Raw genomic sequence first — 23,553 nt, 5'->3', positions numbered from 1 at the left:
AGACAAGTCACGTTAGGCCTTGAAATGGCGAAATTGCTGCTGCCGCGGTCGCTCATGTTCCCGCATTCGCGTTCATTCAAACGCTGCTGAATTTTTCGCATGAATAGGCGAAACACGAGGCACAACCAGCCCCCACAGCAGCCAAAAAAAAGAAATCCAAATTAAAAAAAAATTCTAAGGGGGAAGAGCATGAAAAGAACACCGCTCGCCCACCCGAGAAACCGATCTGAAAAATAAAGAGACCGGCCTGAGACCATCCAATCCAAACCAAAGCCAACAAGCCGAGTGTCCAAGTTCTCTTGGCAACATAAAATGGAAGGAAAGTAAAGTCCCCGGTCGTAAAGCAAACGTAAGCATAAAAGAGCGTGTGACGTCGACGTTGCCGCCCCAAAGTTGGTCGCACGCTCTCCACGCACTTCCGGGCTTATCAGCTGCTGCGGCGATGATCACCATTATCATTATCATATGGCCACGACAGCCCATCGGCTATAGCCTGATACTAAGTCAGCTGTCTGAGAGCGTTAATTGGTTGCGCGATTAAAAGAGTTCAATCGGGAGAGCAAACGAACATAAATTACGTATAAAAATTTCTCAAAATGGGTGCTTAAATGTCACAATTACTTGTCGTTTCTGTTTACGTTTCGGTTTGGCCGTCATCAGCTTACGACCGCCATCATTTCTATCTGGGGAGTATTCCACCAAAGAGCTAAATTGCTCGTTTTTCCAGGGATTTTCAACCTTATTACCAGTTAAGATTACAGTCTAAGCGTCTAAGCTTAAGTAGACATGCAATTAGACGGAAATATTGTCCTGCTACTCATATATGGTTCAACATTAAAAAAAAAATATTCACTAAATAACATTATATTCTTTTGAATATAATATAATATATTATATGTTAAACTACACACTGTGAGTTAAACTAAAACTTAGTGCAAGAGCATCTAGCTTTCGACTAGTTTTATTATTTAATTAATATTTCCCATATTCCCATAAATTGCACAGCCAAATGACATTTAACTTTGGCAGATTGCAGGCAAATCTTTACGATTTTCGGGTCTACTTGACGTATGGAGAATACACCCGTGGTGATTCACAGCGGTCCAATTTAGTGTGGGCATGCCCCAAAACGATTCTCAGTCCAATCGAATGCACCTGCTCAATGCCAATGCCATTGCTTGCGAGTGCAATTGGTGAGCAACAAATTCGAGTGGCAGATTAGATAGATTTATTAATGAACGCCCACACGAATTCGGCGATACTAACTAACTGACATGGGATTAAGCAACTATCATCATGAGTGGGATGCAGCCGATAAATAAAAAAAATAAAATTTAATTGTAAGAAAACTTGTAGTAAAGGTGGTAGAAATCATTCAAAGGAATAAAGTCTAAGCCATTACATAATTCAGAGTAATGACGTTAAGCAACGTGTTTAAATAAAATGTAAAAGATTAAGAAAGGAACTATCTCATTGGAATAGAGTAGTTGTTGATATGAAAAACATTTATAAACAACTATATTTTTTCATTACTGTAAATATGACAAAACGCTTAGAAATGAGGTACATATTAACGGTTTATGACCCTTTATTAATAGAATAAGAAATAGCTTATTTTTTTTTATATTTAAACAGCTTATTATTTAATATAGGTTTGACTTAAGCCTCTATCTAAAAATCACATCATTGCTGATAATACGCTAGTCCGCACAAAATCTATTTAAATTCTTCCAATACCCGGAAATAAATTAATGTAATAGAAATAGTTTCCCCTTAAAAATCCTTCTTTGAGTTGGTAACCTGTATTATTTTCTATACATATAATAATAAGTATTTTTAATAAGCAACTTATGAAAATATTTCGATTATCCAAGGGGTTATACATATGTATGTGGGGGCACCAAAACGCATTCCCAAGTTTAATTCAATTAAACAGATTTCAATCATCCGGACATGACGGAAATGTCAGAATCTTCGCCTTACCCGTTGGTCACCGCGCGAGCCACCTCTGCAGAGTCCGGTTTAGCTGCATTTCTAGTTCATGGCCTGCATTGCGTGAATATGATGAGTACGCTTAATTGGATTAGCTGCGACGTCTGCCGGGAAGTGCACATGGAAATGGAAATGGAGACGGAGGAGGCGGGCCAAAGAGCCAAAGTCACTGAGCGATTGCATAACAAGCCGGTTCGACAGTCGTTTGGAAAAGCGTGTGAAATGGAGTTGTAACCGGCATGATATTCTATTTACTAAATAATTTGACACAATGTCGGCTATGATGGGAGAGCACTTACATCAAACTGCCAAGTGGCTTATGCTAATGTTCCTGTTCACAAAAAAAAAAAAAAATGGTGAAAAAAAAGACAACTGGAGATGCGGGGCATCGATCCCGCGACCTCTCACATGCTAAGCGAGCGCTCTACCATCTGAGCTACATCCCCTGATGGGATATGTTGTCGTAGAATGTAAGTGAATGCTTTTGCCACTGTAAGCCCTTTATGTTTGAGAAAAAGCTTTTAGCATAAGCTTTTAGTAGATTTAAATGAAAAATGTGAGAGCGTTGGGAAAAACTAAGTTTCTTAAATAATATTATATTATTAATAAAAAATATTAAAATAGAGACAAGATGTTCTTATCATATATTATAGCAAATTTACTAATTTATAAAGTAAGATATGAATACTGAAACTTCGAAAGGGAAAGTCATCCCACTTCTATCTGTTTGTTTCGCTGCAAGTTCAAAGCAATGATAATAACACACGCTCTGTCAACGAAAGTCATAAAACTCCATGGTGCAACATATTTAGCCATAACAGCACTTTCTTTAATGGGACGCAATCCTATTTCCAGAACAACAACCTTTCGACTTGGGTGGTTCTCTGCAAGGGCTGCAACAAATTGAAGTCGTAAAAACGCCTGGGAATAGGAGTCATACCCGGGATGCTGCTGACATTGCAGGCGGGTCGTAAAACAGTTGAAATTCGGTGCGTGCTGAGGGTCGGCGTGTTTATAAATGCAACACACCTGAATTGATCGTAAAGCCAGCACCGCCTCATTAAAACGATATAAAAATTAATGTAGTCGGGAGAAAACGAATCGAATGAACTTCAATAACACAACAGGGCAGGTGGTGGTCAATTGACATTGAAATTAAATAGCATGCAAAAAAAAAAGGAAACAAAAAAGAATTCGACTTGTTCCCGCCCGGGTTCGAACCGGGGACCTTGTGCTGTGAAGCACAGTGATAACCGCTACACTACGGAAACACCTGAAGCTATTGTGGCGAATAACGCGTTTTACACCTAGCTGCTGCCCTCATGAAGGAAATCATCTTTAACGATTCGGGAACTATCACACATATATCAATGTTCGATTTGCATAATTTCTATGCGGGAAAACGCAAGAACTTGTCGACAGAAAGCCCTGATTTATGGGCATTCCGATAAGCGAGTAAAAGTGCTTTGAATGTTTTGTTTTGAATCTTGGAGCTTTAACTTAAACTGCATAGTAGGAAACCAGGTGGTGCATCAGAGAGTTTTGTTAGCCTCCTTTCGATATGAACTATCAACTCTTTCGTTTGGTCAAACTCTAAAAAGGAAAGCGTTTATATCATTAATTAATGCGGTGCGTGCGGCGGGTCTATAAATAAACAGCAAAAGCAATTAGGTGGCTCCTTGCCAAAATTGATTGTAAATTGTGCCGGGATGCGGCAATGGCTTTGCAGGGGCTCCTCTGCGACTGATAAGGGCAATCGGTCGGACGCGGATTCTAAGTGGAATGGACACCCGCAATGGCCGGGCAAACGGGTTCAACTGGCCAATGGCGATACAAGTGACAAGTGAACATGGAAAACTAATTTATGTGGCGCATGCGACAGGAAATGCTAGTGGTCGCTCCACTCGATTCGATTCGATGAATCGGAATGCAATATGCTATTTGCCGTATGCTATATGCTATATGCTTTGCAAACCCGTCGACGCCTCGCTGCAGTTGCTCAATGAAAGTCGGCTTGTGGTTGGTGCTTCGTTCTTGGAGACACTTGGCACCTGAAGAAGGAGAGACCTTGACCGGGTTGTCCGGCTGGGCAACGGTAATACGAAACCACCGCTAAAACGCAACAACTGGCGAACAAGTGAAGAACATATAACCGCCTAACAACATTTGCTCTTAACAACATCAGCGACAGCCACTTTTGGCCCCCAAGGCTGTTCAATCGAAGACGTGTTAAGGAAGCGTATCTATCGCCGAGATCAGCATTTCCATTGCACGGAAAGGAAATCTTCTCAATACCACCATAACTGCATTCCATTAATCCTGATTAAGAGTGTTTTATTGAAAATAAAAATCGTAATTTAAAGAAGATTTTAAGAAAATCGCCATTGAGTTATACATATGTACGTTGATCTAGAGGTATCCCTTGGAACTGATTGATAAGAATAGTGCCTTAGTAGGAATTAAATATCAGAAAGAATAGTAGCAGTTATATTTTGGCCATTTGTGGAATTGCAATAAGTTATCTAAAGATATATTTAATATTTATATTTCTTTAATCCCCTTTGTTTCTCTGAGTGCGTGAGCGGTTCCAACTGCATTTGGCTGCAGGCTGAGCCATCACCTCCATCATCATCAGCATCAGCAACTGGCCGGATCATCAACATCATCGCTTGTTGACCAAGTTATGCTACGCGAACAACGATGTGTCATGTCGGCCGCCAGCCAGGGGCAAGATGTGGCCAAGTTCCTAGAGTGGCTGGCTTGGATGGCCGGCCGGAGCCATTCTTCACACCTCCCACACGGGCGTCCACAAACTCGCACGCTGGCGGCCCCAGCCGATCCTAACCAGCTGTGCTGGCCAAGAACTACAGATTTGATCGGACCTAGACCCAAAACACCGCTGCGGGCCATCAACAGGCGCATTGATCTTCCTTGCGCTGTCCGCGTTGCATCTTCATCTTTAATTAATCGCCCCATTTATTTGATTATCTCCGGGGACAGCGGACTGACTTGGGATAGATTTATGCCTCAGCGGCGTAATTTACTCGCTAATCATGCAACATTTTCATTTTGACACGTTCGGGCGGCTCTCACCAAAGCACCGCCAGCGGTAATTATGTAAATTTCCCCACCGATTCCAGCGGATCCAAGGCGATCCGTTTCCGTTTCGATCTCCTACAATCCATCGGCTGCCGGGGGGTGCCTTTTTATGATCTATGCCTGCTTCGTGCTTAGAAGCGAACTTAACACAAATTGATAAAAGCAACATCAACAACATGGGGCGCTCCATCCACAGCGGTCTTGGACTATTTTTACGATCATCGATCCGCGTTCTTCTTGTTTTCACTGGCGAACACATCGCTTACATAAATTACGGGCCAGGACCAGGTCCGGTATAGAATTCCAGGGAAAATGCATCCAGCATCGCCCAGCCTGTGTTTTGACACCAAACATCCGCTCTAAGCCGCAGCCCCTTGGATGGGGTTAAGGTTAGCCATCCACTGTGATCCGAACCAGGATCGCAGAGGCGGGGGCTACATCTGATCTTGTTAGTCGTTGCCGCTCATGCGCATGACTGCAATTTAAGCGCCATAAATTCTGTTCTCAACTCGCCATGTCGAAGGCAATATGTCAAAGTTAATATGGCCTTGCATTATACAGGGTAGCAGGGGCATGAGTAGTCGAAGAACAATCTGTTTACCAAAATTGACAAGATATAGGATATGTACCTATACCTATCTGAAAAGAAAAAAAACTAGTTCTTTATGTACGATTCTGTGTTGTCTTTAGCATGAATTGCAACGTATTATTAAGAGGGCAGTAGTTTATCAGTTCTAAGTAGTTTAATAAACTTAGTTTTTAAGCTTACATAAGGTATGCGTTAATCGAACCCCTCTTTTAAGTTTCCCAATTTCCTTAGACTTACTCAAGCATAATGCCTTTCGAGCACTTTTCCATAATGTGAGGTTGGATTAGATGACTTAATAAGACTTTCCTTGGGCATGGTTGGGTGATCTTGGGCAGCTGGATTGGATCCCCTTTCAGATGGTGTCGGGGGGGGGTGAGAGAAAAGCAGCGGCATTAGCTGCTACTTTGCTGTGACATATGCAAATGGTAAAGGTAATTAAACAATCCTTCAAGCCGTAACTTCGCGAGACATAAATTAGTGCTTAGTATTATAAATAAGCACAAACAACTCCAGCATTTTCAACACGATTAATAACGCCAATTAATCGCTGCAATGGCGGCTGGCAGCAGTTATTGCCATGTAACTGACAAACTGGTCGACAGTTGCTAATGAATTAATCGGCGTGCAGATTAGATCGCAGATTTGCGATTCTGGAAACTGTGATCTGAGCTCTGCGATCTCAGATCACCGATCGGAAACCATTCAGACAATCTCATCAAGAGCGTAGGTATTTAATTGCGCCAGCACACAATAATATTAGCGGCGCTACTGACAAATGATAATTGGTATTTGCATGACAATTAGAATCGCCGTCAAGAATGGCTGCCAAGATCGGATCAGATGGGCGCCAGGCGTCTTTGAGAAGCTGCCTCGGAGTCCGTGGCAAATGCCATTGGTCACGCCGAGCACTTCTGCATAATTGAGCCGGTTTTGCGAGAGCTCCAGGCCAGTTGGTCCATGATCAATGAGCACTAATGCCCCCGAAAATGCAGCACAAGGATGGGATCGTATTTCGTGAACTTGACATTGAAAACATCGGCGAAGGCACAGCGGCACAGATGATGAAGATGCTCCTTGGCCTGTCAATCCGCTTAGCAGGGGAATTGTGCGATCATTATCACTGATCCCCAACCAAATTAATTCCTGGTCCTAAGTGGCTCTTAATTGTTGCAGTTTATTTCGGGAGTGCATCCAAGCATCGAACGGAATTCATTCGGAGGGGCATGTCACTTAGTTTTGTGTGGCAAAGGCCAAAAGTATCCGTTGCAACGCTGACAAGATCACGCACAAAGTGCAACTTTGCCTGACTGTCAATCAAATAATGATGTTATTCCGTTCCATCACTGAAACTAAAGGGTTTGTTCAACTGTAATGTGCACCATTAGGTACTTCATAGGTCGCTGCGAGGGCGGGTTGATGTCTTCAGCTGTTTCTTCTAAGGTGATCGTATAATCTCTCTTTGTCCAATGTAATAGCATTCGGAGGATCATTAGGTTGTGATAATTTGATATGACTTCTTAGTAGTATCGAACTTTTATCTAAATTTGAGATGATTAAAGCGCTAACGAAGTTCATTATATGAATGGCATGATGATCTACTTGATCAAAAATGGTTAAAGCTTTATAACTGGGCAGCAATTAAAAAGTACCTTGAAATGATTAACATTCGTTGCAATACGTTTTTATTTCAGAAAGATGGTGTGCTGGGATATCAGTATCTACCACTACATTTATTTCATGGTACCATGGTGAACTTAATCTCGCCCTAAGGTTAGTCTATAATTGTTTCTAACCGATCAAGTATTTGTCATTATATTTTGTATATTTTCCCAGGAATTCTGAACTTCAAAAGTGTCAAGTGAGCCATTACCTTGAACCACATACAGAATGGTGAACTATCGCACCTCAAACGCAATCGCTAATCAACTGGAGATAAGCCGTCGATATCAAAGAATAGCCCAAATGTGTCGGCCATCGGTAAAAAAAATGTCGTCTGCTTATGTTTGTGTGCGTGTTTTATTTTTTTTCGGCAGTTCTTGATGTCTTGACTGGATGAGTCACCCGTTGGTAATAACTAATTGTTTTTAAGCCTAACAGAATTATGTCTATGAAAAGATTAGTGGCCGTTGCCGTGATCGACCCATTTTTTACCCAGTGCCTGATCGCGTGCCTGTTGACGTAGAACCTTGCCGCTTCCAGTTTTTGGCAGCTCGGGCAGAAAGAAGACGCCGCAGTGAAGCTGCTTGTGGTCGACCACCAGGCGCTTGGCCACATATTCCACGATATCCATTTCGGTGAGACGACTGCCAGGTACTTTGACGACAGCCGCCGCCGCAGGATCACCATCCACCTCGTTCCACAGGCCAAAGACACAGGCCTCGATCACGTCCGGCAGCTCAGCGATGACCTGCTCAATTTCTTGGGGGCAATACTGGGCGCCATGGAAGCGCAGAAGATCCTCCTTTCGCTCCACGATATGCAGGTAGTTTTCGTTGTCGAAGTAGCCCATATCTCCAGTGTGGAACCAGCCCTGGTAGTCCTGCATTCGCTTCGATTCATTGGGATTGGCATAATAGCCATTCCAGACCTTGCCATTGTGCACCAGGATCTCACCCGTCTCACCGTGTCCCAGACTTCGGCCGGCTTCGTCCAAGATCTTAACCCTCACTCCGGGCACAATCCTGCCCACCGATGATGGCTTCGCCACGCCCATATTTGCCGCCACACCTCCGCACTCGGTCAATGCATAGCCGTAGGATATCTGCCCGGTGCTCAGGAACTCCTGCAGCTTCAGAAGATTGGCCACATAGCAGGAGCCACCGCCAACGCTGACGAAACGTATGCTGGCTAGGCGCTGCTTATTGAGGGTGGGCGTCTTCAACAGGGAGGCCACCTGCTGCGGCACCACTGTCAACAAGGTCACCTTGTACTTCTCCACCAACTGGATCATATACTCCGGCGTATATGGCCGATCCGTGATTATCCGCGTAGAGCCATGGCAGCAACTGAAGAGCATGTTGAACATACCCGCCGACCAGTCGATGGTGCTGAAGGAGAGCAGCACATCCTGGCCAGTAACAAAGCTGGAATAGAATGAATATTATGAATGGGTTTTCTTTTAAATCATATTTCTTACCCGAAATCAAAGAGGCACGCTGAGTTGCTTATGCAAACGGCCTTTGGAGGACCAGTAGTTCCCGAAGTGCAGAGAATAGCGACTGTATGATCACCTCCCAGTAGAAGTGTTTCGGGTCTATAGGATGCGAATCAGGAATATTAGGACAGTTGCTAAAAAGCATAAAAGCAGAACCTACACATAGTACAGCTCAGCTCTAGTTGGCTCCAGCAAATCCTCGACTCGCGGCATGCCAGTCGATGATCCTTGAGCGTGTAGACATGGCTCTTAAGTATCCTGGCTATGATGCTCAGTCGCTGGAAGCATTTTCCGTCGCAGAAGATTAGCTTTGGCCTGGTGATGGAGAACAGATGCTTTATGGTACCCTCGTCTTGCCAGGGACTAACCGCATGGAAGGGTGTTCCATTCAGCAGACATCCCAATACCACTGGCATGAGGTAGGTAGTGTTGGTCCCCATGATGCCCACCACATCATCCTGTTTCAGACCCATAGCCTTCAGTTGCTGGGCAATGCGAATGGCAAAGGTGATAGCTTCGCCATTGGTTAGGGCTGTGCCTTCCGTATCGGAAATCTACGGGGAATAATTTAATATACAATACAATATATTGATTAAGGAATTTATCCACCTGACATATGCTGTTCGGATGATTCCGCATAAAGGCAAAAATAATTTTACCAATCGAACAGTCCACATCGAAGAAACTGGCTGGCCTTGGTCCACTCCAAATTTTGGTGTATTTATCGAATTGCGTGGTCGAGCGATCCATTGCGGTGACTGATAAGCCTAGCCCGGGTATCAACAAACGGTTTTTTGTCCGGGCGTGAATCCGGGTCCGGATCGAATAACGGTTCTCCAGCAACTGGCGACCGACCGACAAGTTCCGGCATTTGCCGTCCGTGGCTTCCAATCTTATCGCTTCCAATCACCGAAGCTAAAAAAGCTCGCTGAAAGGCGTTTCCAGCTAGATAAGACAAAGTCGAACTCATTTTGAAATGGCTAACGCGAATTGAGTGAGTGATAGTCAGATAAAAGAAAAGACCTTGACCAGGCGAATGCGCTTCTCATGGCCCACTTATCATTTATCCATGTCTTAGATAAGCATATAAAATAAATGTATGAATGGAATTAAGTCAATTAATTACACAATCTAATCAAACAATCTGCAATTCTTATTGAAACCCTTAAGTTTAATTATTGGTTCGTAAGTTGCAATCTACAAAAATCAAAAATATTATATCTATACATTTACCAATAAATGTTTGGCCTTTCTAGCTATATTTCAGTTTTGGAATATTGTAAGCTCGTCATTATTTTATTTTGCTGAACTTTTGGCCTCCAAGAAAAATGCTTTGTTTGCCATGCGGTTGGTTTTGCCATTGGGACTGCGCACCAGATCCTCCACGATGATGGCACCTCCGTTCAACTGCTTGTACTTGGCATCGATATGGGTGGCTACATAGTCCACAATGTCCTGGGCCGTGAGAGTACTCCCCCGCTTCTTGACCACAGCCGCGGTGGCCTCATCACCGTTGATCTCATTCCACACCCCGAATACACAGACTTCGACGACGTCTGGCATCTTTGAGATGACTCTCTCGATTTCGTTGGGATAGTACATGATGTTCTGGAACTTAAGCATGTCCTTCTTGCGCTCCACAATGTATATGAAGCCATCGTCATCCACGTATCCCAGGTCCCCTGTGTGGAACCAGTTATGGTGGTCTCTCATCTTGTGTGTTTCCTCCGGATTGCCATAGTATCCGGCCCAGTATTGACCATTCCAGAGGCACAGCTCACCCACCTCATCGGGCTCAAGGGATTCACCCATTTCACAAATCACTTTAAGCTTAAGTCCCGCCACCAAACGACCCACCGAGTTCGGCTTCTCATCGAAGTGCAAGTTCAAGGCGGCCATGCTGCCCAGTTCTGTAAAGCCGTACGCAAAGTGTAGACAATCCTTGCTCAGGCGACTCCTGATCCGATGCTGTGTCTCTACCGAAGACCGTGACCCCCCAAAAAGGTAGTACCTCAAGCTCGACAGGTCGGCGGTGGAGAACGAGGAGAGTTGACCATCATAGCCATGTGGGAAGGAGCTTGAATTATCCACGTGATCTGATGCTCTTCTACGAGTCGCATGAAAAATTCCGGATCGAAGATATTATCTGCTATAATACGTTTGGTGCTGAATACCCCGGATGTTACAGTGGTAAGCAGACCCGTAATCCAGTCGAGAGTACTATGGCTGTACTGAACATCGTTGGTGGTTAAGGAACTAGGAGAAGATAGATTATTTATGGATCAAATATTCGAAGCACCTTACTCACTGGCTGGAATTAAAGATCTGTCGGCTGTTGGTTATTGTTACTGCCTTTGGAATGCCCGTTGTGCCTGAGGAACAGAGAATGGCCAGAGTCTGGTCGTTGCCCCGTTCCAGTCGTACTGGCTGGAAGTTTTTTTCAATGGGAGTTGCCAGGACTTCATCGATCCTTATAGAACCCGACGGATGATTACGCATGGTGATTATCTTTACATTCAGTTGTGCCGTGGCAGATCGGACCTTTTCAAACTCATCGCCATCACAAAAAATGATATTTGGCTTGGTGATGCTAAATAGCTTTTCGATTGTACTTTGTTCATATGAGATGTTAAGCGAGTGAAAGGCAATGCCGTTGAAGAAGCAGGCATAGGCCACTGCTGAAATGTGGGTGGTATTCCTCGCTATAATGCCCACTATATCCATTTGAAGGAGGCCCAAAGATCGCATATAGCTGGCAATGTGCATTGCATTGGCCTGGAGTTCCGCCCTGGTCAATATCGTGTTCTCCGTGGCCGAGATCTGAAAGGTGAGTTTCTGTTATCCATGTGCAGTCCTTAACAGTATCTTTGGCATTAACCTGAGCGATGAGCTGTGGATGCCTCCGCATCTCGTTGAATATAATCTCTCCGATGGACAGATGTGGGTCAAAGTAGCATTCCAATTGGTCTCCGCTCCAGATCTTGCGATCAGCATCGTAATAGCTTGCTGGCCTGTACGGCATTCTGAGTAGTTCCAATCCGTGTGCCGTCTGTATTAGGTGTAAATTCTGGACTGAGTTCAAACAGCAGTGTCTGTTCTCTTTTTATAGCGTCGAGCGATCTATTCGGTTTAGATAACTTTCGGGGCGTATGGGTAGGTTTATACTGATTACACCGACACGCGATTACAGCAGCACATGAGATCAAAGTAGTCGAGCAAGTGCAGCAATCTCCATAACAAAACAGTAGTTTCTCGTCGTGTAATTGGCGATAGACCCCCAACATTTGTTAGCGCGGTGACTCAGCAGATTTTTGTTATTAAGAATGATGTGCACTGCTTGTATAATGTGCATACAATGCAATTGCAGCTAACATTGACATATCGATTAGAAGTTGGAGAAACGCCGCTCTGCCTCAAAAACGTATTTGTTTTATTATCTCATATAATAACTATTAACGTAATTAAACCTTCTACTTAAATTATATAACGTTAATTTAATAATTAACGTTATATAATAGTAGGTAGGTAATTAACGTTTAATAGTAGGTTTCTACATTCTAATGTGCTAAGGAAGTCCAAGGTTGCTTCATCATGGGTTTTGCTTACTAATTGTTGATTGTGATTATAAATTGAACTTAGGACTGGGTAGCATCTCTCAAGTAGGCCGCCTTCACGGCCTGTCGATTGACCTTTCCGTTGGCGCTCTTCGCCAGCTGTGGAACAAACTGAACGCCGCCGTGGAGATGCTTAAACTGCACGGATACGTTTTTCCGCACATACTGCTCCACGTGCTTGGGATCTAGTTTGCTGCCGGATCGCAGGACTACAGATGCAGCGGCGGCATCGCCTTCCGTCTCCCGAAAGATCCCAAAAACACAAACCTCTGCCACGTCTGGCATCTGGCCGATTACTTCCTCCACTTCGTGGGGATAGTACATCATGCCCAGGTATTTGAGCATGTCCTTCTTGCGCTCCACGATGTGCAGGTGGTGATCCTCATCGAAGTATCCAACGTCTCCAGTATGGTACCACCCCGCTGAATCTCTCATCTCGGCGGTGGCTTGGGGATTTCCCACATAACCGCTCCAGGGTTGCCCATTGTGACAGAGGATCTCACCCAATCCTTTAGGACCTTGCAACTCCCCCGAGGAGTCAACAATTTTCACTCGAATGTTTGCCATTAGGCGGCCCACAGATGTGGGCTTGGATTGGGTGTCGTAGTTATAGGAAACCATTGTTCCCACCTCGGTCAAGCCATAGGCATTTCTTAGGATACCCGATCCGTGCAGGAAGGACTGCATCTTCTTTAAGGTTGCCACCAAACAATGACCTCCAGCAAAGAGCAGATGCTTGATGCTTCTCAGTTTTTGAGCACTGGTTTTTGGGCAATTGGCCAACATGGCCACATGGGAATTGGCCATGAATGTTCCAGGAGACTTCGTGCTGCTCACAAATGTCCAGGAAGTGTGCCGTACTAAACATTTCACTGGAAATCAGGCGAACTGTGCCAAATACTGCAGCTGTGACCAGTGTACTGAGTCCTGTTAGCCAATCCAAAGTGCTGGGAGCATATTGAACATCATCGGATCCCAGATAGCTGTAATGTAAGACAGAGCAGTTATTTATATGCGATTATCAGGACTAGTAAAGATGGTGGAGTTTAGTAGTTCAGTTAGGTCCAACCTGGTGATACCAATTTGTAATACAAGATTTCTAAAATCATTTTAAGATATTGTAAATCTTCAACAGGGAGGCCACCTGCTGCGGCACCACTGTCAACAAGGTCACCTTGTACTTCTCCACCAGCTGGATCATATATTCCGGCGTATATGGCCGGTCCGGGATTATCCGTGTAGAGCCATGGCAGCAACTGAAGAGCATGTTGAACATACCCGCTGACCAGTCGATGGTGCTGAAGGAGAGCAGCACATCCTGGCCTGTGACAAAGCTGGAATAGAATGAATATTATGAATGGGTTTCTTTTAAATCATATTTCTTACCCGAAATCAAAAAGACACGCTGAGTTGCTTATGCAAACGGCCTTTGGAGGACCAGTAGTTCCCGAAGTGCAGAGAATAGCGACTGTATGATCACCTCCCAGTAGAAGTGTTTCGGGTCTATAGGATGCGAATCAGGAATATTAGGACAGTTGCTAAAAAGCATAAAAGCAGAACCTACACATAGTACAGCTCAGCTCTAGTTGGCTCCAGCAAATCCTCGACTCGCGGCATGCCCAGTCGATGATCCTTGAGCGTGTAGACATGGCTCTTAAGTATCCTGGCTATGATGCTCAGTCGCTGGAAGCATTTTCCGTCGCAGAAGATTAGCTTTGGCCTGGTGATGGAGAACAGATGCTTTATGGTACCCTCGTCTTGCCAGGGACTAACCGCATGGAAGGGTGTTCCATTCAGCAGACATCCCAATAACACTGGCATGAGGTAGGTAGTGTTGGTCCCCATGATGCCCACCACATCATCCTGTTTCAGACCCATAGCCTTCAGTTGCTGGGCAATGCGAATGGCAAAGGTGATAGCTTCGCCATTGGTTAGGGCTGTGCCTTCCGTATCGGAAATCTACGGGGGAATAATTTAATATACAATACAATATATTGATTAAGGAATTTATCCACCTGACATATGCTGTTCGGATGATTCCGCATAAAGGCAAAAAGAATTTTACCAATCGAACAGTCCACATCGAAGAAACTGGCTGGCCTTGGTCCACTCCAAATTTTGGTGTATTTATCGAATTGCGTGGTCGAGCGATCCATTGCGGTGACTGATAAGCCTAGCCCGGGTATCAACAAACGGTTTTTTGTCCGGGCGTGAATCCGGGTCCGGATCGAATAACGGTTCTCCAGCAACTGGCGACCGACCGACAAGTTCCGGGCATTTGCCGTCCGTGGCTTCCAATCTTATCGCTTCCAATCACCGAAGCTAAAAAAGCTCGCTGAAAGGCGTTTCCAGCTAGATAAGACAAAGTCGAACTCATTTTGAAATGGCTAACGCGAATTGAGTGAGTGATAGTCAGATAAAAGAAAAGACCTTGACCAGGCGAATGCGCTTCTCATGGCCCACTTATCATTTATCCATGTCTTAGATAAGCATATAAAATAAATGTATGAATGGAATTAAGTCAATTAATTACACAATCTAATCAAACAATCTGCAATTCTTATTGAAACCCTTAAGTTTAATTATTGGTTCGTAAGTTGCAATCTACAAAAATCAAAAATATTATATCTATACATTTACCAATAAATGTTTGGCCTTTCTAGCTATATTTCAGTTTTGGAATATTGTAAGCTCGTCATTATTTTATTTTGCTGAACTTTTGGCCTCCAAGAAAAATGCTTTGTTTGCCATGCGGTTGGTTTTGCCATTGGGACTGCGCACCAGATCCTCCACGATGATGGCACCTCCGTTCAACTGCTTGTACTTGGCATCGATATGGGTGGCTACATAGTCCACAATGTCCTGGGCCGTGAGAGTACTCCCCCGCTTCTTGACCACAGCCGCGGTGGCCTCATCACCGTTGATCTCATTCCACACCCCGAATACACAGACTTCGACGACGTCTGGCATCTTTGAGATGACTCTCTCGATTTCGTTGGGATAGTACATGATGTTCTGGAACTTAAGCATGTCCTTCTTGCGCTCCACAATGTATATGAAGCCATCGTCATCCACGTATCCCAGGTCCCCTGTGTGGAACCAGTTATGGTGGTCTCTCATCTTGTGTGTTTCCTCCGGATTGCCATAGTATCCGGCCCAGTATTGACCATTCCAGAGGCACAGCTCACCCACCTCATCGGGCTCAAGGGATTCACCCATTTCACAAATCACTTTAAGCTTAAGTCCCGCCACCAAACGACCCACCGAGTTCGGCTTCTCATCGAAGTGCAAGTTCAAGGCGGCCATGCTGCCCAGTTCTGTAAAGCCGTACGCAAAGTGTAGACAATCCTTGCTCAGGCGACTCCTGATCCGATGCTGTGTCTCTACCGAAGACCGTGACCCCCAAAAAGGTAGTACCTCAAGCTCGACAGGTCGGCGGTGGAGAACGAGGGAGAGTTGACCATCATAGCCATGTGGGAAGGAGCTTGAATTATCCACGTGATCTGATGCTCTTCTACGAGTCGCATGAAAAATTCCGGATCGAAGATATTATCTGCTATAATACGTTTGGTGCTGAATACCCCGGATGTTACAGTGGTAAGCAGACCCGTAATCCAGTCGAGAGTACTATGGCTGTACTGAACATCGTTGGTGGTTAAGGAACTAGGAGAAGATAGATTATTTATGGATCAAATATTCGAAGCACCTTACTCACTGGCTGGAATTAAAGATCTGTCGGCTGTTGGTTATTGTCACTGCCTTTGGAATGCCCGTTGTGCCTGAGGAACAGAGAATGGCCAGAGTCTGGTCGTTGCCCCGTTCCAGTCGTACTGGCTGGAAGTTTTTTTCAATGGGAGTTGCCAGGACTTCATCGATCCTTATAGAACCCGACGGATGATTACGCATGGTGATTATCTTTACATTCAGTTGTGCCGTGGCAGATCGGACCTTTTCAAACTCATCGCCATCACAAAAAATGATATTTGGCTTGGTGATGCTAAATAGCTTTTCGATTGTACTTTGTTCATATGAGATGTTAAGCGAGTGAAAGGCAATGCCGTTGAAGAAGCAGGCATAGGCCACTGCTGAAATGTGGGTGGTATTCCTCGCTATAATGCCCACTATATCCATTTGAAGGAGGCCCAAAGATCGCATATAGCTGGCAATGTGCATTGCATTGGCCTGGAGTTCCGCCCTGGTCAATATCGTGTTCTCCGTGGCCGAGATCTGAAAGGTGAGTTTCTGTTATCCATGTGCAGTCCTTAACAGTATCTTTGGCATTAACCTGAGCGATGAGCTGTGGATGCCTCCGCATCTCGTTGAATATAATCTCTCCGATGGACAGATGTGGGTCAAAGTAGTATTCCAATTGGTCTCCGCTCCAGATCTTGCGATCAGCATCGTAATAGCTTGCTGGCCTGTACGGCATTCTGAGTAGTTCCAATCCGTGTGCCGTCTGTATTAGGTGTAAATTCTGGACTGAGTTCAAACAGCAGTGTCTGTTCTCTTTTTATAGCGTCGAGCGATCTATTCGGTTTAGATAACTTTCGGGGCGTATGGGTAGGTTTATACTGATTACACCGACACGCGATTACAGCAGCACATGAGATCAAAGTAGTCGAGCAAGTGCAGCAATCTCCATAACAAAACAGTAGTTTCTCGTCGTGTAATTGGCGATAGACCCCAACATTTGTTAGCGCGGTGACTCAGCAGATTTTTGTTATTAAGAATGATGTGCACTGCTTGTATAATGTGCATACAATGCAATTGCAGCTAACATTGACATATCGATTAGAAGTTGGAGAAACGCCGCTCTGCCTCAAAAACGTATTTGTTTTATTATCTCATATAATAACTATTAACGTAATTAAACCTTCTACTTAAATTATATAACGTTAATTTAATAATTAACGTTATATAATAGTAGGTAGGTAATTAACGTTTAATAGTAGGTTTCTACATTCTAATGTGCTAAGGAAGTCCAAGGTTGCTTCATCATGGGTTTTGCTTACTAATTGTTGATTGTGATTATAAATTGAACTTAGGACTGGGTAGCATCTCTCAAGTAGGCCGCCTTCACGGCCTGTCGATTGACCTTTCCGTTGGCGCTCTTCGCCAGCTGTGGAACAAACTGAACGCCGCCGTGGAGATGCTTAAACTGCACGGATACGTTTTTCCGCACATACTGCTCCACGTGCTTGGGATCTAGTTTGCTGCCGGATCGCAGGACTACAGATGCAGCGGCGGCATCGCCTTCCGTCTCCCGAAAGATCCCAAAAACACAAACCTCTGCCACGTCTGGCATCTGGCCGATTACTTCCTCCACTTCGTGGGGATAGTACATCATGCCCAGGTATTTGAGCATGTCCTTCTTGCGCTCCACGATGTGCAGGTGGTGATCCTCATCGAAGTATCCAACGTCTCCAGTATGGTACCACCCCGCTGAATCTCTCATCTCGGCGGTGGCTTGGGGATTTCCCACATAACCGCTCCAGGGTTGCCCATTGTGACAGAGGATCTCACCCAATCCTTTAGGACCTTGCAACTCCCCCGAGGAGTCAACAATTTTCACTCGAATGTTTGCCATTAGGCGGCCCACAGATGTGGGCTTGGATTGGGTGTCGTAGTTATAGGAAACCATTGTTCCCACCTCGGTCAAGCCATAGGCATTTCTTAGGATACCCGATCCGTGCAGGAAGGACTGCATCTTCTTTAAGGTTGCCACCAAACAATGACCTCCAGCAAAGAGCAGATGCTTGAGGCTTCTCAGTTTTTGAGCACTGGTTTTTGGGCAATTGGCCAACATGGCCACATGGGAATTGGCCATGATGGTCCAGGAGACTTCGTGCTGCTCACAAATGTCCAGGAAGTGTGCCGTACTAAACATTTCACTGGAAATCAGGCGAACTGTGCCAAATACTGCAGCTGTGACCAGTGTACTGAGTCCTGTTAGCCAATCCAAAGTGCTGGGAGCATATTGAACATCATCGGATCCCAGATAGCTGTAATGTAAGACAGAGCAGTTATTTATATGCGATTATCAGGACTAGTAAAGATGGTGGAGCTTAGTAGTTCAGTTAGTTCCAACCTTGGTGGTGATATCCAAAGAACTAATAAGGAATGGGGACACCAATTTGTAATAAAAGCTTTGTAAAAACATTTTAAGAAATTTTAAATCTACCTGTGCATTTCGAATAGCTTTCGACTGTTTGAGAGGGTAACCGCCTTGGGAGTTCCGGTGGTGCCCGAAGAGCAGAGGATGGCCATGGTGCGATCGACGCCTCGCTGAAACTGGGCGGGCTCATAGTCATCGGGAAGGGGATTCTGCAACAGATCCGCCACACTTAATACACCCGGTAGCTTTCCGTTAACGGTGATGATCAGAGCTCCCAGCGAGGCTCCTATGTCCTTAACCTTTTCGTAGTCCGTAGTGTCACAGCACAGGATGCGTGGCCTGGTGATCTTGTAGAGACTGGCGATTGTTTTGTGTTCCAGATTGGGGTTGACGGCGTGAAACGGAGTTCCGTTGAACAAGCAACCGTAGGCCAAGGCACCCACATGCGTGGAGTTGCGTGCCATAAGTCCCACCAAATCCGTCTCCTTCTTAAAACCCTGATCCCGGAGATAGCAACCAATCTTGGCGGCATTTTGGAGCATCTGGAAACGCGTTAACCGGGTATTATCCGTGTGCGAGATCTGAAATATCCTTTGAGGTTGCCGCTGCAGCTGCCGGAAGATTATCTGGCCCACGGTCAGCTCCTCGTTGTAGAGACTGTGCAGGCTGCAGCCACTCCAGACCTTCTGAACGGGATCATAGCTGGTCGCTGGATTGCCATTGAGGTCCAACATCGTGATGCACGCTCGTTTTATGACTGCTGCATACTCGCCTGCCAGGTCTATTTAAAGGTCAACGAAATTGGAAAAATTAGCCGGCAATTTAGCAGTTAAAGTTTCCGGATATTTAATTTTACCTATTGATTGCCAAGCTGTTCTCTTGACACGACATCAGCGATGAAACCCGTTTGGCGAATAGGATGATTATCATACTTAGGTCTCGACAGCCGTTATTTGTTATTAAGTAAAATGTCTTTTAAGATCAACACATATAAATGGGATAAGTATTCGAATTTAATTTTAAGTGCTAAGAATCGTTTCTGTTCAAAACTCTGGCGTACACTAGCACCACTAATTTTGAAAAAAAATGTATATTTATTTTAATAATATATATTTTAATAATAATAACTATTTTATTTTCAGAGTATGTTTAAAATACTTTGATCTAAGTTTATCAACGGATGGTAAATTTTCGGTGATGCGCCACCTACTCGCGTGTTTTCAGAACTATGTATAAATGTTAACATGACATGTTAAACATGACATGTTATCTACATCTAAATGTATCTACATGACTTGTTATTGCATGTAAGTGTATCTACAAGTAGATTCCACTTGACATGTTATGTACGTATTTATATATTCGACATTTTTATGGCATCTCATAAACCTAAGCAAATCAATTAAATTCTAACTAATAGTTTTAATTTATATGGCTTTCTTAACATCGATATTTAAGAAATTTTTTTTTTAAATATTTGCCGAGAAAGGAAAAAGTTTATCAAGGAAAAAGTTTCTAAACAAGACTTAATTAGGAGCCGACTTTATATTTTACATTCGCTGAATCCCGTTTTTAATGTGCCATAAAGCCGTTGGGCTTACTATAAAAAGTTTGCCATAATTTTGATCCTTTTAGGCTTTTCCATAGGTAAAGCTTCCACTTTCAACAAAGTTATACCAAAGACACTAGAATAACAAGATGCGTAACGGCCATACAAATTTTTGGCACGCGATTTTTTGGCCGTGGCTCTAGAGGTGGCTCCAGGCTCTCTTGAGTTTTTGTTCGAGAGAGAAAGAGCGGAGAGCGCTACAGCAAACAGCTCTTTTCTACGCATACAGTGATAGCAGACAACTGTATGTGTGCATACGTGTGCTCATGCATTGTAAATTTTACAAAATATGCCCTTCACCAAAGACACTAGAATAACAAGATGCGTAACGGCCATACATTCGTTTGGCACTATGCAGCCACTTTTTTGGTGAAGGCCAAATTTGCTCTCTTTCCGCTCGCTCACGCTGAGAGCATAAGAAATCTAAAAATAGAATTTGCTTGCTTGTGTGAGTAAAAACAAGAGACGAGAACGCGTATATGTGTGCGTGTTGTGCTAGAAGACGATTTTCGGGCCAAAATCAATTCTGATCGAAGAAACGAATTTACATATTTGGAGTTGTGGCCAATTTCGTAGCAATATGATGAAATAAAATAAAAATTCCCTGACTATTATAATTTTATAGTTTTTTATATTCGTTTGTTAAAATCGCCGGTCGAATTAGCTACCGTTTACATATTTATATTTTATTCTTATTTTATTTATATTATGTTATATTAATTAATTATTTGTAATATATGTAATATTCGGTACCCAGGGAACACCACGGGGAGGCCATTAGAATTGTAATGGGGTCCTTCGAGTCGTCTTGAAATATTTTAATGTATAACATTAAAACATTTCCATGTTCCCCAATTAAGTTATTTTTCTAACTATTGTTTTTTTTTTTTATATTTTGCGTCCAGTTTTCAGTCGCCAATTATTTAAATATAAATTTTTTTATTTATGAGATAGAATGCTGAGCTTAGCTTGCTTTTTTTGTTTATCAGCTATCACAGTCCACTTGCAATGATTAAAAAGCAAAACTTTTATAAGTTTGTTTAACAAATCTGTTCTATGTGCATAACATTCATTATTTTCATAAAACCATAATGAGAAGGCACTACTTTCATTTGTGCACTTAATGCATTGCTCAACAATAAATTTTTTTATACACATTTGTTTTTTATTATTTTTAAAAATATTTTCGAAAACTTTAATGTGTATTTTGCAAATATTAAAAAATAAATCAGATGGTGCCTTTAATTTCCCGAAGTCCGAGTCTATTGAGTAGTTTTTCTCATGTATGAAAAGCTCTGATGGAGCTGTTAAATGCTCGGTTTCTTTTAAAATTACCGATCTGCATTTATCGCAACTGGATCCTTTAGCAATATATCCAACAAAATATCTACTAGAAGTTAGTTCAATGGGTACATCATTGCACAAAAAGTTATCTATATTTTGGTCAAAGTACCTCTCATTGTCTTGCAGAATTTTGGAAAATGATACAGAGTATTCTTGTTGCTGTATTTCTTTTTTTCAATGAAAGGCTGATATATTATCGAATCGAACTCTATTGGCAACATAACATCATCAATTTCATAAAAAAATATTAATTTTATTAATAAATAATAAAAATAATAATTTTATTAATAAATAATAAAAATAATAATATTTCATAATAAAATTTCATAAAAAATAATAATACGTAGTAGAAAATAAAAATTAATAAAATAAATAAAAATATGAAAACAGTTCGTTGCAAAAGTCATATCGTCAGGCACGAAGTGCGGACACAAGCACTCAACAATCATTGCCTTATTAATTTTTCTCACGCCGCAAGCTGAATACCCTAATGACAAGTATTCTAATATAAAGTCATTTTCGAAATTTATTTTGTGATGTACATAGATTCGTCTATTACTATTTCTAAGCTTTATTTAAATAATAATAACGTTGAGGCAATGCAAAACAAGAATTTTTCGCATGGTGCCAATTGATAAAAAATAATATAGATTTACAGTCAACGAACTTCTAAGGTGAAGGGCATATTTTGTCAAATTTACAATACATGAGCATACGTGTGCACACATACAGTTGTATGCTATCACTGTATGCGTAGAAAAGAGCTGTTTGCTGTAGCGCTCTCCGCTCTTTCTCTCTCGAACAAAAACTCAAGAGAGCCTGGAGCCACCTCTAGAGCCACGGCCAAAAAATCGCGTGCCAAAAATTTGTATGGCCGTTACGCATCTTGTTATTCTAGTGTCTTTGGTTGAGTGCTTGTGTCCGCACTTCGTGCCTGACGATATGACTTTTGCAAGGAACTGTTTTCATATTTTTATTTATTTTATTAATTTTTATTTTCTACTACGTATTATTATTTTTTATGAAATATTATTATGAAATATTATTATTTTTATTATTTATTAATAAAATTATTATTTTTTTATGAAATTAAATGAAATAATAATAAATAATGAAATTGTTGAGCATTAGTGCACAAATAAAAGTATTTTTTTCAACATAAATTTTCAACATAATTATAAATATGTAAGCGGTATTCGAGCGGCGATTTTAACAAACGAATTTAAACAACTTTTAAATTATAATAGTCAGGGAATTTTTATTTTATTTCATCATATTGCTACGAAATTGGCCACAACTCCAAATATGTAAATTCGTTTCTTCGATCAGAATTGATTTTGGCCCGAAAATCGTCTTCTAGCACAACACGCACACATATACGCGTTCTCGTCTCTTGTTTTTACTCACACAAGCAAGCAAATTCTATTTTTAGATTTCTTATGCTCTCAGCGTGAGCGAGCGGAAAGAGAGCAAATTTGGCCTTCACCAAAAAAGTGGCTGCATAGTGCCAAACGAATGTATGGCCGTTACGCATCTTGTTATTCTAGTGTCTTTGGTTATACCGATAACCCCAATCCATAAAGAAAACGTTAAAAAATGTCAAATTACTATTTAAAAAAAAAAAACAAAAACAAGATCAAACAATACCTTATTTTGCACAAACGCTCATCCCCCAGAGGCAAATCAACGCAGCTGGCAGTCACCATGTAATTCAAGATAAGAATGATTCTCAGTCAGATAAAACACAGATCGGAACGAAGTTCGCTAACGCAGAATGATTTGCCATAAACTTCAGGGGACCAAAGAACAACGATGATAAGATAGAGTTAAGCTGATATGTAACGAAATCTCTTCATGGGATTTGATGATAAGCATCTGGCAAAGAAGTTACCAGCAAAACAACATGTCCCATGACTTTTACGAGGCAAGGCAATTACCTATATGGATACTAGAGACGTGGGTGTATATATAGTAAAATGATTTCACCAGAACTTAATAACTTACATGATTTTATCAAGAGAAAGTTTGGATTAATAA

At 42.6% G+C, this 23,553-nt stretch overlaps 3 protein-coding genes and 2 pseudogenes across 3 annotated transcripts; all 5 read right to left on the bottom strand.

Annotated features, from left to right (window-relative positions):
• Positions 1–7,677: 7,677 nt before the first annotated feature.
• LOC6607851 (4-coumarate--CoA ligase 3) lies at positions 7,678–9,696 on the bottom strand. The gene is given in 5 exon segments (XM_002032565.2): positions 7,678–8,763; positions 8,817–8,933; positions 8,995–9,052; positions 9,055–9,388; positions 9,444–9,696. Coding segments are annotated over 5 exon segments (1,617 nt in total). The 5' UTR covers positions 9,585–9,696; the 3' UTR covers positions 7,678–7,796.
• A 288-nt stretch (positions 9,697–9,984) lies between these two features.
• On the bottom strand, positions 9,985–12,135 carry LOC116802674 (annotated as a pseudogene).
• Positions 12,136–12,241: 106 nt separating this feature from the next.
• LOC6619043 (luciferin 4-monooxygenase) lies at positions 12,242–14,619 on the bottom strand. Its single transcript, XM_032727041.1, has 5 exons — positions 14,464–14,619; positions 14,013–14,407; positions 13,835–13,951; positions 13,574–13,782; positions 12,242–13,221 (listed from the first exon to the last, which is right to left on the bottom strand). Exons 1-5 carry the CDS (start codon positions 14,602–14,604, stop codon positions 12,470–12,472), a joined length of 1,614 nt encoding a protein of 537 aa, XP_032582932.1. The 5' UTR covers positions 14,605–14,619; the 3' UTR covers positions 12,242–12,469.
• Positions 14,620–15,005: 386 nt separating this feature from the next.
• Positions 15,006–17,073, bottom strand: LOC116802675 (annotated as a pseudogene).
• A 240-nt stretch (positions 17,074–17,313) lies between these two features.
• On the bottom strand, positions 17,314–19,322 carry LOC116802673 (luciferin 4-monooxygenase-like). The gene is made up of 2 exons (XM_032727040.1): positions 18,630–19,322; positions 17,314–18,450 (listed from the first exon to the last, which is right to left on the bottom strand). Exons 1-2 carry the CDS (start codon positions 19,295–19,297, stop codon positions 17,490–17,492), a joined length of 1,629 nt encoding a protein of 542 aa, XP_032582931.1. The 5' UTR covers positions 19,298–19,322; the 3' UTR covers positions 17,314–17,489.
• Positions 19,323–23,553: the final 4,231 nt, after the last annotated feature.

This window comes from Drosophila sechellia, unplaced genomic scaffold, assembly GCF_004382195.2.
Source record: "Drosophila sechellia strain sech25 unplaced genomic scaffold, ASM438219v1 U_200, whole genome shotgun sequence".
NCBI classification, from domain to species: domain Eukaryota; kingdom Metazoa; phylum Arthropoda; class Insecta; order Diptera; family Drosophilidae; genus Drosophila; species Drosophila sechellia.
The sequence above is the reverse complement of the archived record's forward strand: the minus strand, read 5'-3'. Positions and strand labels throughout refer to the sequence as shown.

What these genes read in the sequence shown, in the direction of transcription:
- LOC6619043 (XM_032727041.1), bottom strand. Translation starts at nt 14,604, where the DNA reads ATGGATCGCTCGACCACGCAATTCGATAAATACACCAAAATTTGGAGT. An exon ending in AGAGCTGAGCTGTACTATGT is followed by an intron (nt 13,952 to 14,012) that starts GTAGGTTCTGCT and finishes CGCATCCTATAG; the next exon opens with ACCCGAAACACTTCTACTGG. An exon ending in GCGTGTCTTTTTGATTTCGG is followed by an intron (nt 13,783 to 13,834) that starts GTAAGAAATATG and finishes ATTCTATTCCAG; the next exon opens with CTTTGTCACAGGCCAGGATG.
- LOC116802673 (XM_032727040.1), bottom strand. Translation starts at nt 19,297, where the DNA reads ATGTTGGACCTCAATGGCAATCCAGCGACCAGCTATGATCCCGTTCAG. An exon ending in AAGCTATTCGAAATGCACAG is followed by an intron (nt 18,451 to 18,629) that starts GTAGATTTAAAA and finishes CTTACATTACAG; the next exon opens with CTATCTGGGATCCGATGATG.